The sequence below is a fragment of the Medicago sativa genome, chromosome 4 (genome assembly GCF_051527215.1).
Source record: "Medicago sativa cultivar Bolivia chromosome 4, Bolivia_mono, whole genome shotgun sequence".
Lineage (NCBI taxonomy): Eukaryota > Viridiplantae > Streptophyta > Magnoliopsida > Fabales > Fabaceae > Medicago > Medicago sativa.
This window is the reverse complement of record NC_140752.1, coordinates 63,617,103-63,631,104: the sequence shown is the minus strand read 5'-3', so window position 1 is coordinate 63,631,104 and position 14,002 is coordinate 63,617,103. Positions and strand designations below refer to the sequence as shown.

The 14,002-nt window shown below is 34.1% G+C and overlaps 2 protein-coding genes across 2 annotated transcripts; both read right to left on the bottom strand.

Moving 5' to 3' along the window:
* Positions 1-480: 480 nt before the first annotated feature.
* LOC146930625 (heat shock cognate 70 kDa protein 2-like) lies at positions 481-3,474 on the bottom strand. Its single transcript, XM_085702098.1, has 2 exons — positions 3,147-3,474; positions 481-2,397 (listed from the first exon to the last, which is right to left on the bottom strand). The coding sequence occupies exons 1-2, from the start codon at positions 3,358-3,360 to the stop codon at positions 662-664; spliced, it is 1,950 nt and encodes a 649-aa protein (XP_085558224.1). The 5' UTR covers positions 3,361-3,474; the 3' UTR covers positions 481-661.
* A 5,139-nt stretch (positions 3,475-8,613) lies between these two features.
* LOC146930624 (heat shock cognate 70 kDa protein 2) lies at positions 8,614-11,604 on the bottom strand. The gene is made up of 2 exons (XM_085702099.1): positions 11,270-11,604; positions 8,614-10,531 (listed from the first exon to the last, which is right to left on the bottom strand). The coding sequence occupies exons 1-2, from the start codon at positions 11,481-11,483 to the stop codon at positions 8,796-8,798; spliced, it is 1,950 nt and encodes a 649-aa protein (XP_085558225.1). The 5' UTR covers positions 11,484-11,604; the 3' UTR covers positions 8,614-8,795.
* Between the last annotated feature and the right edge of the window lie 2,398 nt (positions 11,605-14,002).

Genomic DNA, 14,002 nt, shown 5'->3' with positions numbered 1-14,002 from the left:
TTACAGTAGCTTCACTCTGTCTCTCTTGACTAATTAATTAACCACCAAACATCATTTCCAAACATCACTGGACCTGGGTAACCTGTTTCTCTACTTATATTTTCGACCTATACAAATTATATATCTCATTTGATTTTATGCAGATAATTTTGGATTTGAAAAGTATAGCAAACTGAATAAATCCCTGCTAAAATAAGGCAAGAACTGCAAAATTATGCAGAGCTGTTACTAAAACCCCCTTCAAACTAAAGGCCAACCAATGTCAATTGAGCCATTTTGTAGCCTTTTTTAATAAGCCCTCGAACGCCACAGTTTTAAAAGCCAAACCAAAACCAAAAATTGAAGAATTCTATTCACTGCAAATTTCTTAACTGATCTTAAACTACCTAACTGAGAAAGATAAAGACGAATTTAAGTGGTTCCCCCAAGGCATTGAAATCTTGTTTGAGAACCATGATCAAATTATCATAACAAGAAAAATAAACAACAGAAACTTAAACCATGATTAACAATAAAGGAAAAAGTACATTGAAGTAACCTAGATAGAGTTCGTTGTACTACCTAAAACTAAACACATACATATTACTATGATGCTATGCTATTTCAAAAGAGTCCTTGCAATATCATGAACCACCCATAAATCCCATTACCAAAGTTCAGCTTAATCAACTTCCTCAATTTTGGGGCCAGCACCACTTCCACTGCCAGCAGCAGGACCATCCTCATCCATGGCTCCTCCAGCATCACCACCAGCACCTTGATACATCCTTGCAATGATAGGGTTGCAAATGCCCTCCAGCTCCTTCATCTTGTCCTCAAATTCATCAGCCTCTCCAAGTTGATTTCCATCCAACCATTGAATAGCCCCCTCAATAGCATCTTCAATTTTCTTCTTATCATCAGCCGACAACTTTGAAGCAATCTTGTCATCTTTGATTGTGTTCCTCATGTTGTAGGCATAGTTTTCAAGTGCGTTTTTGGCCTCCACCTTCTTCTTGTGCTCCTCGTCCTCAGACTTGTACTTTTCAGCTTCCTGCACCATCTTCTCAATTTCCTCCTTCGAGAGCCTACCCTTGTCATTGGTAATTGTAATCTTGTTTTTCTGCCCTGTAGTCTTGTCCTCTGCTGAGACATTCAAAATACCATTGGCATCAATGTCAAAGCAGACAGTGATCTGAGGAACACCCCTTGGAGCAGGAGGGATACCCGACAACTCAAACTTGCCCAACAAATTGTTATCACGGGTCCTTGTTCTTTCTCCTTCATAGACCTGAATCAGCACACCAGGTTGGTTATCAGAGTAGGTCGAAAACACCTGCTCCTTCTTGGTAGGAATGGTTGTGTTTCTCGGAATCAACACAGTCATGACACCTCCTGCAGTCTCCAAACCAAGGGAAAGAGGAGTAACATCCAGCAACAACAGATCCTGTACTTTCTCATTTCCCTCACCACTCAAAATAGCAGCTTGGACTGCTGCCCCATATGCAACGGCTTCATCAGGATTGATGCTCTTACATAGCTCCTTTCCATTGAAAAAATCTTGCAAAAGTTGTTGAACCTTGGGAATCCTAGTAGATCCACCAACTAGAACAACATCATCAACACTGTTCTTATCCATCTTAGCATCCCTTAAACACTTCTCAACAGGCTCCATACACTTTCTAAACAAATCCATGTTGAGCTCTTCAAAACGGGCACGAGTAATAGTAGTGTAAAAGTCAATACCCTCAAACAATGAATCAATTTCAATGGTGGTTTGAGCAGTAGAGGAAAGGGTCCTCTTGGCTCTCTCACAAGCAGTTCTCAATCTTCTCAGAGCCCTCGGATTTCCACTGATATCCTTCTTATTCTTCCTCTTGAATTCTTGAACAAAATGGTTCACCATTCTGTTATCAAAATCTTCACCTCCCAAATGTGTATCACCAGCAGTAGCTTTCACCTCAAAAATACCTTCCTCAATAGTAAGAAGTGAAACATCAAAAGTTCCACCACCAAGATCGAAAATAAGAACATTCTTTTCACCGGTACTTGTAGCTTTCTTATCAAGACCATAAGCAATAGCAGCAGCAGTAGGTTCATTAATGATTCTCATTACATTGAGTCCAGAAATGACACCGGCATCCTTGGTAGCTTGACGTTGTGAATCATTGAAGTAAGCAGGCACAGTTACAACCGCATTCTTAATTGTTGTACCAAGATAAGCCTCTGCAATCTCCTTCATCTTCATAAGAACCATGGAAGATATCTCTTCAGCAGAAAATTGTTTCTCCTCCGCCTTATAGTTCACCACAATCATTGGTTTGTCAGCGGGGCCAGGAATGACCTTGAATGGCCACAATTTCATGTCGCTCTGTACCGAAACATCGCTGATTCGCCTACCAATTAAACGCTTGGCATCTGAAAACACCAAATCAAGCAAACACAATCAGTAAAAGATTCACTATTTAATCACATATCCAATGCAAAACCATTATCAACAATCTTACTTCTATAAATAATAAAATTCACTTTCCTATTTACTACATAAAAATAACCTATGCACAATCACTTGAGGATTCACAATCTAGACTCATAACCAATGCAAGACCATCATCAACAATCTTACTTCTACAAACAATAAAATTAACTTTCCTACTTACATACTAAAACTTAAATCATGCTCTAATACTACAACCTAATCATATAACCAAATCAATCGTATAAACAATGCAAAAACTATAATCGACAACCTAATCATATAACCAAACCAATCGTATAAACAATGCAAAAACTATAATCAACAATTTCACAACAATAAAATTCACTTTTCTATCTTTTGGAACAGAATAAAATTAAAAGGTTTAAGAGTTTAATTAGAGAGAGAGTATACACCCAAGTTATTATCAACAACAATCTTACTACTACTATTAATTAACAATAAATTTCACTTAACAGTGAAAAACAAATTATTTATTAAAAAAACAGATTACTGGAAATATCGACTCATGCTCTAATCGAAGACAAGAACCTAATCATCTAATCCTATAACCAAGATGAAGATCAAAAAATTTACAATAATTAGGATTTTTCTACCTAATAAACAAATACTGAAACTGAATAAAACTTCGGAAAATCAAGCATTAAGAGGTTGATTTGGGAATACTTACCGAAAACAGTGTTAGTAGGGTTCATAGCAACTTGGTTCTTAGCAGCATCACCGATCAAACGTTCCGTATCAGTGAAAGCAACATAAGAAGGAGTAGTTCTGTTACCCTGATCGTTTGCTATGATTTCAACACGATCATGTTGCCAAACACCAACACACGAGTAAGTTGTTCCCAAATCGATTCCAATTGCAGGTCCTTCACCTTTTCCAGCCATAGTCTCGCGAAATTTTGGGAATGAGAAAAACTAGGGTTTCTATAGAGTGAAGAATAGAAAGAAAAAAAACTAGGGTTTATAGAGCAGTAAAGAATGAACCTTTGAAAACTGATTGAGTTGCAGAGAGAAAGTACTGTGTTAATATAGAACAGATTTGATGTCTGGAATGTTCGATATAGTACTAGTAGTTTCTAGCCGTTGGATGTACAGTTTGGACGGTATAGATGTTTCGAGAAATTTCTAGATTGAAGTTGTTTTTCGTTTTGTATTTTTCTATTTTTTTTTCAGTTTTCCCGCGCCATTGGCTATCGAGCGAGCGTGTGCTTAACATAACTCACCAACCAAATTTAACTTTTTTTTTGTTTTTTTGAAAAAGCCCAAATATTATTAAAAATGCAAAAATAAAAATTAGTTTTTATGAAATTTTAATTAATATTACTTTTTTTGACAAGAAAAAATTAATATTACTTTGATTTTGGTTAAATATAGGTATAAATATTTTGTATTTTCATATTACAGCAAATTACATTATATTTTTCAACGACACCAACAATATAGCAAATATAATATAAATTTTAATTTTTTTAATCACACTAACAATATAACATTCTTCTTGGCAAATTTTTAAGGTTATAATTGAAAGTAAAAAATTCATTTCAAAACCATGTATTTTCTTTATATATATATATATATATATATATATATATATATATATATATATATATATATATGATAAATGATATTTTGACAACCATTTTTTGATAACTTTTGGACAACTTTCTCTCTCATACTCACATGATGTTGTTATCCTCCCTCTTCCTTTTTCTCTCTCCATTGTTTTTGACCAATAAAAAGTGAGAAAAATAAGATCGTCAACAAAGTTGTCATCAAATGGATGTCAAAATATCATTACTATATATATATATATATATATATATATATATATATATATATATATATATATATATATATATATATATATAGACATATAAAGCATAGACAACGCACCAGGGCTACCATAGAAAGATAACAAAGTTTGAATTAAAATTAGAAAAAGTGAATTCGATCAAGTAGAGTGAAAACTGCTTTTTTTTTTTTTTTACATGGTGAAACCAACTAACAATGACCTAAAACGCAATGGATACACTGAAGGGGTGGGTTAGAATAGTTAGTGATCATACCTGATTAGAAGATGACTACCGATTCAATATTGAGTCAGAAAGGGGAGTTGAGAGAGTTAAGAGGTTCTAACCTTGGGGACTACTGAGAGACCCCTTTATATAGTATGGGTGTTGCAAGAGCCGTTGTTTGGCACATGTAGAGCTTGGTGGTTACAGATTCGGGGAAATCGTAACTGTCGTGCGAGATTCATGGGAACGAGGGAGGGGACGTTATTCTTTGGTTTGAATGAGTCTTTGGTTTAAACGACACTTAATTGCCGCTCAACCAACGTTAATTAGAGGATGTGTAAAGAGCAACCTTCAAAAATGAAAGATATGGCTCAAACTAATTTAATGACCAAACACCACTAATGAAGTACAAAAAAATAAGAGTATTTCCTTTCCACTTTCTACACTTGCTTTAGATGGTATAATCCGAAATTTTTTTTTTTAGAGGATTATCCTAAATGTTGCCGAGCTTTAGTGTGTGTTTTAAAAGTATTTTTACACCTTTCAGACTATATAATCTAAAATATTGTAGGACACACGATAAGCTAGTAGGGCGGAATAAAAAAAACTCAAATAAGGATGGTAGTAAGACACCACATCTACCTTCAATTTAAATTAGAAAATAAAATTTGCAGATTATTTGAAAAATAATCTTATTCTTTAATTCTATATAATGTTAGAATAACTCATTTTCACCTCCACTTGATCACACCTTCGGCCCGGTAAAATTGAATAAAAAAAACAAAAAAAAATGTTACCCTGAATAACTGAAAAGAAAAAAATGTCATTCAAAGTTTAACTTAATGGAAATGTTAATGTTAAGTTATTCTCTTTTGGTGATATAGTGTAGAAAAGTGATTAAAAAAGGTGTTAAATATATTTTTTATCTGTATAACTTTTTTGAAAAGGCCATAATAAAATATATTGGCAAATCAAAAAAGTCCCTCCAACACAACCCGTATAAGAGAGGACTTAGAGTCGTTACAAGGTTAGATTACAAAGTAAATCGGAAGAGAAAGAAAAAACATGGAGAGCTAGGATACAACAATCAAACAAGAAAGAGGGTTAAACCTCCAAAAACGATAATCAAAATCGAACGTTACATATTTCGATTTCAATCACCAAAATGATTGAAGCTTAGCTTTTTCACTTAAATATAGCATGATCTTTCTTATGTTAAAAAATGCATCTGTTTTTCTCTTTCCAAATTACCCAAGCAACGAAAAGCTAAATAATATGAAAATGCACCGAACACGTCTAATCCTCCTAACCCACTAAACCAAACAAGATGCTCATTTAAGGTTCCCTAAGTAATTGTTAAGAATCCTAGCCAACTTGAAACCAACCAAAATTTACCGTAAAAGTCACGTCTCGCAAATAGATGATCTCGATCTTCATTTTTACCACAGGCTCATGTGCATAGCTGATAATTACTAGGAAAAAACCCAACGTCGAACCAAGTTTTCTTTAGTGGAAACGCGATCAAGAAGAAGTTGCCAAGCAAAATAGATATTTTTAACGGAACCGCCTTAATCCACATAATAGACCTATCATCCAGTTATTTTTGTCATCTGCCGCAGTCAAGTAATAATAAGCACTACTCACCATGTAACAATGAGAACAATGTAACTTCCAAACCTACATGTCCATCACATCTACCTGTAAGGCAACATAAGTTAACAACCCCATACACTCCCCCCACCAACTCTTCCTCCCAAGGAAACAACCTCTTTACGTCATTGTGAAACCTCTCTAATTGCCCCATACCTTATAGAAATCATATATGACACTATCGCCAATTTATTTTCAAATATTCATAAAACCTAGAGAACTTAGCATTAAGAGGTACCCCAGCCAAGCAAGGGTCCAACCAAAATAGTGTAGAGGACCCATCACCAACCACACGCCCAATGTTATCAAGCAACCAACTAGCCTCTCACATGCAAACATCATCTCTAATCCTATTAAAATTTTACAACCACACAGATCCCCCCACCGCGACCCACCATTACAAGAACTTAAAACCTAATACCATAAATTATCCCTTTCCACCAATATTGTTCACCAAGGAAGACTAAACTAAACTCATTTAACTTCCTCACCCAAAACTACCTTTTTTTTTCTTTCTTCAGACAAATAGTGTCACATTTAATCTGAGACCCCGAGAAATAAAAACATTAAAAATATATTCAAGAGAAGATATGATACATGAGAAAGTCTTAAAGAAGAAAATAAAACAAACCATTTGAAAGATAGAAGAGACTTAAGCAGAGTCAGACAATCCCCTAAAAAATATTACGACTCTTCCATCCTGACAATCTATTTCTAATATGATCAATCAAAGGATGCCAAAAATGAATCTTACGTGGATTACCAATAGAATGTCATAAATACAAAAATGGAATGTGCCGATGCTTGCAATTCATAACCAATGTTGCCTCCTTCAACCAAGATTCAATTCCAACTTCCAATTTTAATGCCCCTAAAAAATTTCTTCGACTTTTGATCCCCTAAAAATTTAACATTATCACTTTTTATCCTTGTTTTTAAATCAACTCATATGCATCATTAGAAATTTCAAATAATTTTTTTTTTCAGAAATCTCTTGAATATTAGAAGAATATCTCCAAAAAAAATATTTTTTTAACATAACATGAAGTATGAATTTTTAAACACCAAAAATATAAAAATTCATATTTAATTTATCTCTTGTTAAAAAGTCTCTTGTTTAAAAAAGTTCAAAATTTTGAAAAAAATAATTGCATAATGTACTAAACATAATGGTGGAAAACAAATTTAAAATTTTGAATGATACGCATTATAAATTAATTTAAAAGCATATGGTCTAAAGATGGTCATGTAAAACTTTTGTGGAACAAAAAAAATGGTATATGGATCAAAAACATATATTTAACCCTACAAAGAATGGATAAATACTAGAATGACCGGATATAAATACTCTGCTTCTATTATATGCCCATTATGCGAGTTTAAGCCCCCCACAAACAACTCAACTAAATTTCTAAGAAAAAGAAATGAAGGAGATGACTAGGGAATAGTCTAGAAGGAAAGAGTGCGAAGTGTATATCACCCATGATAAGATCGGCAATCTTGATCAATCCAAAGGTTTTAATAAACCAGAATATAAAAGACCACTTTTAAACTTCTAATATACCAAAGTACTCACTAACACTCATATTTTTGCTATATGAAAACACAGCAGCATCCACCTCCTATTCTTCATCATGACAATAATAAAAATGACAAAATTTAACAGGATATTTATCAAATATTTGACCTGCCATCTACTCTATGCAATGAACTCAAATTACCAATTACAGATTATAAACCAGGTTACGAACACAATCAACAAGAAACTATCACACCACTTTAAGTTCTCACAATAACAAATACTTATACCTGATGCAACTAGCTGTGAAATGGGAGAAAAAGAAAAAATGATCATTGCTACTCATCACAATCACAAACAAAATAAATAAGAGAAGGTAAAGACAAGCTTTTGAAGGGGGTAAGGGAATTGAAGCTTGTGTAAAACAGATGTTGTAGATAGAGTTTAAGACCCTCTCACAAGTCAGCACTACTCACAAGGGATTAGTGATTTAAGTATCTTCCGATCAGGAAAGCAGAACGATTTTATTAAAAGAAGAAAGCAATATAGATGAAGCCTCTACTAATTAATATTCAAACCATTGCCAAAACTTGGTAAAAATGTTCTGTTTCTATGCTTGTTTTATCTACTTACACAAATAATAAAACTTATTACAAACACTAATATTTCCATCTCTTTCAATTTTATTCGGTTACACTTGGATTTGAGAAGTAAAAGCAAACTGAAGAGGGTGGTTATTGAACTCCCCTTCAAAACCTGAACCAAACCCAAGGCCCACAAAACTCAATTGCACCAATTACCAACTTCAAACAAGCACCTAAATTAAAGAGTTTTCATACCTGATTAAATTTCCAGCAAACAGTACCCATTTCATACTGATAAACACAGCAATTGCATCGAAGAATAATAGAATTCAGTTTGAGAACCATAAGCAATTAATCATACTAAGCAAAATGAAGAATAGAAGCTTAAACCATGATTAACATTAAAAGTGAAAAGAAGTACACTGATGGAGAAAAAGTTCCCTACACTACTTAAATCAAAACAAATACATAAAATTGCGCTACTATTTCAAGAGTCCTTGCAAAAAAAAAAATCATAAACCACCCATCAATATCCCATGACCAAAGTTCAGCTTAATCAACTTCCTCAATCTTGGGGCCAGCACCACTTCCACTGCCAGCAGCAGGACCATCCTCATCCATGGCTCCTCCAGCATCACCACCAGCACCTTGATACATCCTTGCAATGATAGGGTTGCAAATGCCCTCCAGCTCCTTCATCTTGTCCTCAAATTCATCAGCCTCTCCAAGTTGATTTCCATCCAACCATTGAATAGCCCCCTCAATAGCATCTTCAATTTTCTTCTTATCATCAGCAGACAACTTCGAAGCAATCTTGTCGTCTTTGATTGTGTTCCTCATGTTGTATGCATAGTTCTCAAGTGCATTCTTGGCCTCCACCTTCTTTTTGTGCTCCTCGTCCTCAGACTTGTACTTTTCAGCATCCTGCACCATCTTCTCAATTTCCTCTTTGGAAAGCCTACCCTTGTCATTGGTGATTGTAATCTTATTTTTCTGCCCTGTGGTCTTGTCCTCTGCTGAGACATTCAGAATACCATTGGCATCAATGTCAAAGCAAACAGTGATCTGAGGAACACCCCTTGGAGCAGGAGGGATACCCGATAACTCAAATTTGCCCAACAAATTGTTATCACGAGTCCTTGTTCTTTCTCCTTCGTAGACCTGAATCAGCACACCAGGTTGGTTATCAGAGTAGGTTGAAAACACCTGCTCCTTCTTGGTAGGAATGGTTGTGTTTCTGGGAATTAACACAGTCATGACTCCTCCTGCAGTCTCCAAACCAAGGGAGAGAGGAGTAACATCAAGCAACAACAGATCCTGTACTTTCTCATTACCCTCACCGCTCAAAATAGCAGCTTGGACTGCAGCGCCATAAGCAACAGCCTCATCAGGGTTGATGCTCTTACAAAGCTCCTTTCCATTGAAGAAATCTTGCAAAAGTTGTTGAACCTTGGGAATCCTAGTCGATCCACCAACAAGAACAACATCATGTACACTATTCTTATCCATCTTAGCATCCCTTAAACACTTCTCCACAGGCTCCATACACTTCCTAAACAAATCCATATTGAGCTCTTCAAAACGAGCACGAGTAATGGTTGTGTAAAAGTCAATACCCTCAAACAATGAATCAATTTCAATGGTGGTTTGAGCAGTAGAGGAAAGAGTCCTCTTAGCTCTCTCACAAGCAGTTCTCAATCTTCTAAGAGCCCTTGGATTTCCGCTAATATCCTTCTTATTCTTCCTCTTGAATTCTTGAACAAAATGGTTCACCATTCTGTTATCAAAATCTTCACCTCCCAAATGTGTATCACCAGCAGTAGCTTTCACCTCAAAGATACCTTCCTCAATAGTAAGAAGTGAAACATCAAAAGTTCCACCACCAAGATCGAAAATTAGAACGTTCTTCTCACCAGTACTTGTAGCCTTCTTGTCAAGACCATAGGCAATAGCAGCAGCAGTGGGCTCATTAATGATCCTCAACACATTCAGTCCAGAAATGACACCGGCATCCTTTGTAGCTTGACGTTGTGAATCGTTGAAGTAAGCAGGCACAGTTACGACAGCATTCTTAATTGTTGTACCAAGATAAGCCTCTGCAATCTCCTTCATCTTCATAAGAACCATAGAAGATATTTCTTCAGCAGAAAATTGTTTCTCCTCTGCTTTATAGTTCACCACAATCATCGGTTTGTCAGCAGGGCCAGGAATGACCTTGAAGGGCCACAATTTCATGTCACTTTGTACCGAAACATCACTGATTCGCCTACCAATTAAACGCTTAGCATCTGAAAACACAAATTCAAGCAAACACGATCAGTTACGGAACACAACCATTCTTACCAAATACTGAAACAATAAAATCCCCATTTTTACTATTATGCTCTGATGAGCATGAGCATGAATAAAATTGTTAATCGCGTAACCAATGCAAAGCTATGATCAACACTCTCAATATTATAAACAATAAAATTCACTTCCCTAGTATTATGTATCAGTATATGTACAAGAATATTATTATGTATATGTACAAGAATTTAAAAACAGATTATCTATATGGAAAATAAAAAAAATCAACTCACGCTCTAACACTGCAACATAATCATATAAACAAACTAATTATATATATAATCATGGCAAAACTATTATATTATCAACAATTTTACAACCATTAACAATAAATTTCCTTTTTCTACCTCATATACTTTTCTACCTTATATATTATATCAAACACTCAAAAACAAATTATTTATAAATTAATAAAAAAAATAAAAAAACAGATTACTGGAAATTTACCTCTGCTCTGATTTTATCATGTTATCAGCAATTTTACAGGAAAAAAGGTCAACAATAAAAATTCACTTTTCTACTTTTTGTACAAACAGAGTGTTAGAAATTTCAACTCATGCATGTTCTAATAAACAATATCTAAGAAACAATTACTTTAACATAATAAAAATTTCGACTTTAACAGAATAAAAACTTCAGAAAATAAATGATTAAGAAGTTGATTTGAGAATACTTACCGAAAACAGTGTTAGTAGGGTTCATAGCAACTTGGTTCTTAGCAGCATCACCGATCAAACGTTCAGTATCAGTAAAAGCAACATAAGAAGGTGTAGTTCTGTTACCCTGATCGTTTGCAATGATCTCAACACGATCATGTTGCCAAACACCAACACATGAATATGTTGTTCCCAAATCGATTCCAATCGCAGGTCCTTCACCTTTTCCAGCCATAATCTCTCAACAAATTTTCCTTTCGATCGAATGAATCAAAAAACTAGGGTTTATAGAGTAGTAGAGAATGAATTGGAATGAATTGAAGTTTTGTTTTTGCTTTCTTTGAAAAAAACTGAATGAGTTGCAGAGAGAAAGTACTGTGTTAATATAGGACAAGTTTATGTCTGGAATGTTCGGTATAGTGGTTTTTAGCCGTTGGATGAGTAATTTGGACGGTGATGATTTGACATAAATTTGAATTGAGGATGTGGGATTTCTCTAGCATTGTCTAGCACGTTCGAGAAAATTCTGATGATGAAACGCCACGCGTTGTAGTTGTTGTGAGTTTTCGTACCGCCTATGTTTTTTTATTTTCCTTTGATTGGTTTTCCCGCGCCATTGGCTATCAACCGTGCGTTTTATATAACGGACCAATAGGATTAAAATTATGTTATCTTTTTTGAGAGGAACTTTATGTTATCTTCATCTTCACGACTCTACTTATACAATACAAAATCAATCTAAATTCCTCTAAAAAAAATATCAATCTAAATAAAATTTTAATTTAATTTAGAAAATTAGAAACAATACAAAATGTATTTTTTTTTGCCGCAAACTGTTCGAATTAGATCAGATTTTGATCTTATTTTTTAAAAAGAAATTGAACTAAACCGCATATAAATTTTATTGCTTGACTAGGTCGGTCTATAGAGAGTGGGAGGAAGTGTAGAATATTTGCCATGGCTAACTGGGTTATCCAACGTGTTAGCGATATTTTTTTTGGGTACATATATAGAAAAAAATTAGATAAATTTTTTTTAGCATTAATTTACTAAAGGGTTAAATAAGATTACATACTTTTAATATTTCAGTTATACCTTCATCTAACGTTCACCATACATTTAGATATTTTATAGATAATGAAACATTTAGATATTCTGATGTCTCTCAGTTATCTGATAAAATGACACTATGTTCTTATAGTGTGTGTGATTGTAAACCTAGATCGATGTCTCGCAATACAAATGTTCTTATGTCGTGTCCTTGGACAAAAAGTCTATGTTCAACACTTACTAAATCAAAAGATCATATTCGAAGTTTCATGTCGGAAAAGCCTTAAGTGCAAGAATAACAACATTGATATAATGAAACAAAACTTATATATAACTAGTCATATCAAGTATTTACATTAAAATCATAATTAACTAGACCTAATCATAAGACAACGAGAGATTTAGTTACACATTGTCATGGTAACTTACAACAAAGAGATGAAACGAGAGAGGATGTTGCGTCAACACTTGATTCTTCAAGTTGTATTGCTCCACCTTGCTTGTAGACTTGCTCCTCACAATTATCCTTGCTTGTGATCGATTCCCCTTTATTTAGTTTTTTTAAAGTGACAATTTGCTAGACGAATTGTATGCTCGACTGGAGAATTGTGATTTTTTTACCTTGAAGTCTTTAGCAGCTCATCCACATGGGTCACTAATCTGTCAGAATTCACTATGAGAATTGGAATATGCCACATTGAATGGTGCCCCATTTCAAGACTCCAATCTCTGTGCCAATTCACTGGGAGTGTGCTTCTTTTCGCCTACTGAATTGCATGAACTTAATCTTCTTGTCCTTTTTGCTTGGATCTTTATTCATGTTTCTTTAATACTAAAAATGCATTTGAACAAGATCATAGTACATGAATTTCCACTCATGATCTAACTATCTAATATTTAGATTAAATTGGAGGATTATCATTAGATTCCTTGCATAGCAAGTCAATAATTGTTATAATTTATATAGATAAAATTAAGTAATTTGAAACTTATCAAGCACCGTCGGGGCATTTTGAGCATCTTAATAGTACATGTATTGACTAGACTCTCCTTTTCAACAAACAAGAATTGGCTTCTCTGCTTGCACTAACTTGGAGTAAAGTTAATCAACACATTGGAGTTCATATGTTGTTAGGTTACACGAGTCAAGTCTCGCATACCATGTTTATTGTTGTCTTGTGTTAGTCTTTTTTTGAAAACTCGTCTTGTGTTAATCTTAGTCCACTTGTTTGTTAATATGTTGATTATTGTCAGGATGATTGCTACATATATTTAAGATATTTATCTCATTCAATTATATTCTTTAAATAATTACTCACTTTGTATGTCTTTCTTACGAGCACCTGTGTATTTCTTTTGTACAGGTAGATAATGAGATGGTGTTGCTTAAATAGAAGATTGAAGACGAAGCGAAAGAGTTATCGACATTATGTTGTTACAATATATTTAAATTTAGTTTAGTTATGAATAAGTCAACAAACACTTATGCGATTGACACTTGAATTTATATCTAGAGTCAGCTTAATAACTTGTGTAACAAACTATTTACAATTGTTTTCTTTGAGATTTTATTATTTTATATAACTTGATTTATGTTATTCCACAGGTTTACAATGTGATGTTTTCTATGTCTGTGAATATTTTTAAAAAATGAAAAATTATATCATACTTTTACTATTATTACGCGGTTAACATTTTCTGGGT